Source organism: Phalaenopsis equestris, unplaced genomic scaffold, assembly GCF_001263595.1.
Source record: "Phalaenopsis equestris unplaced genomic scaffold, ASM126359v1 Scaffold000002, whole genome shotgun sequence".
Taxonomy (NCBI): domain Eukaryota; kingdom Viridiplantae; phylum Streptophyta; class Magnoliopsida; order Asparagales; family Orchidaceae; genus Phalaenopsis; species Phalaenopsis equestris.
The window spans coordinates 10,230,570-10,231,918 of record NW_018164444.1 but is presented as its reverse complement, the minus strand read 5'-3'; the positions used below and the strand labels follow the sequence as shown (position 1 = coordinate 10,231,918).

The 1,349-nt window shown below is 36.5% G+C and overlaps 1 protein-coding gene across 1 annotated transcript in view; it reads right to left on the bottom strand.

Annotated features, from left to right (window-relative positions):
• LOC110028304 (serine/threonine-protein kinase 4 homolog B-like) overlaps window positions 1-1,349 on the bottom strand; it is a 39,630-nt gene that overhangs the window by 24,096 nt on the left and 14,185 nt on the right. Inside the window, exons 13-15 of the mRNA XM_020730139.1 lie at window positions 1,060-1,161; window positions 902-953; window positions 776-828 (exon numbers count right to left, since the gene is read on the bottom strand). Coding sequence (XP_020585798.1) covers window positions 776-828; window positions 902-953; window positions 1,060-1,161 — 207 coding nt within the window. The remainder of the gene's footprint in view (window positions 1-775; window positions 829-901; window positions 954-1,059; window positions 1,162-1,349) is intronic.

The window sequence follows — 1,349 nt, the reverse complement described above, 5'->3', positions numbered from 1 at the left end:
CGCTCCGGTACAGTTTATTTCGCCGTCGGAGGATGCTTTGACGAATTCACCGATTTGCGTGCCAATTTTCTCGTGTCGAAAATATGGCAATATGGGTGTCCTTTCCTACCAAAATTGGTATCCCGGACGCGTTGGCGCAGTCCAATTTGTTGTCGGAGGTCATCCGGAGAAGTTCGCATTTTCACCCGTCCTTTAGGCTTAATTGAAGTCCGATTTCGTGCAATTCATTGAATTATGTGCATTTTGTGTGTGTATGTGACGAAAAAGTCATGACGAATGTTTTCCTAAGACTTTGAGTCCTATTGGGAACTTTTCCCCTGAGTCTTCACAAACTAGCCCATAACCGCTCTTTCGTAAGACGATGGTCTTGTGCCAAAGATGCTAGACATCAAAGGAAAATAGGAATTGACTAGAATTTTCTAAAAGGGTGAGTCTCAATTCTAGTTTTCTAGGACGATCAATAGGAACTCCTAGAACTAGATCCTAGGCTCTAAGGAGGAGAAAAGAAGACCTCACAAAAATGAGGTCAACATCCACTTAAAAGAAAATGTTGATTTTGCATCATCGAAATAATTATTTTTATAATACCTCAAATTACTACTAACAAGTATTACTTAAAAGTTTAGACTAACTCATGAATGAAAAGGATAAGTTTGTGAAAAAAAAGTATAGTTCACCTCTACAAGTTATAAACCCATACTATAATATTTACTTCTTCGACAGGTAACGGGAGTTTACTCCATAAGAAAATTACTAAAAAAAAGGCAAGACTAACCAAACGATCTCTTTCAGATCTGCATGCTTGTGATGGGACACCAGTCCTGAAAGCTGCATGGTGTCCAGTGTCAAAGCATAAACGTTTCATTGTGGTTTAAATAAGCAAAAGCAAAACTGCACTCACTAGAAACAAGATCATTTTGTTGCAGGCTACTTAATAGATTTGTAAGAAGATCCTGATTGCGAAGCACAAAAACTATATCATTAATGCGAAGAGTACAGGTAAATAAAAGCTGCAGGACGTGATGAAATTTTGAGGGTAAAGAATCACCGTTATGGTACCTGTTGAAATGAAGTTTGTTGAAAAAGATTCTGGAGGTGAGGCACTAGAATGGAAGCAGATAATGAATTACTTATGTTTTCCTTTGGGATATGATCAACTGGCTGCGAAATTGCAAAAGAACTAATCATAGATAATTTCATGTCATAAAATTACATACAATTGGAATATAAAAACTAAAAAAGTTCACCCATATGTCAATTACCGGTGACAAATGCAAAGAAACCTAAATATGCCCTCATGAAACACACACAGAGAGATAAATTGATATATATATATATATATATATATA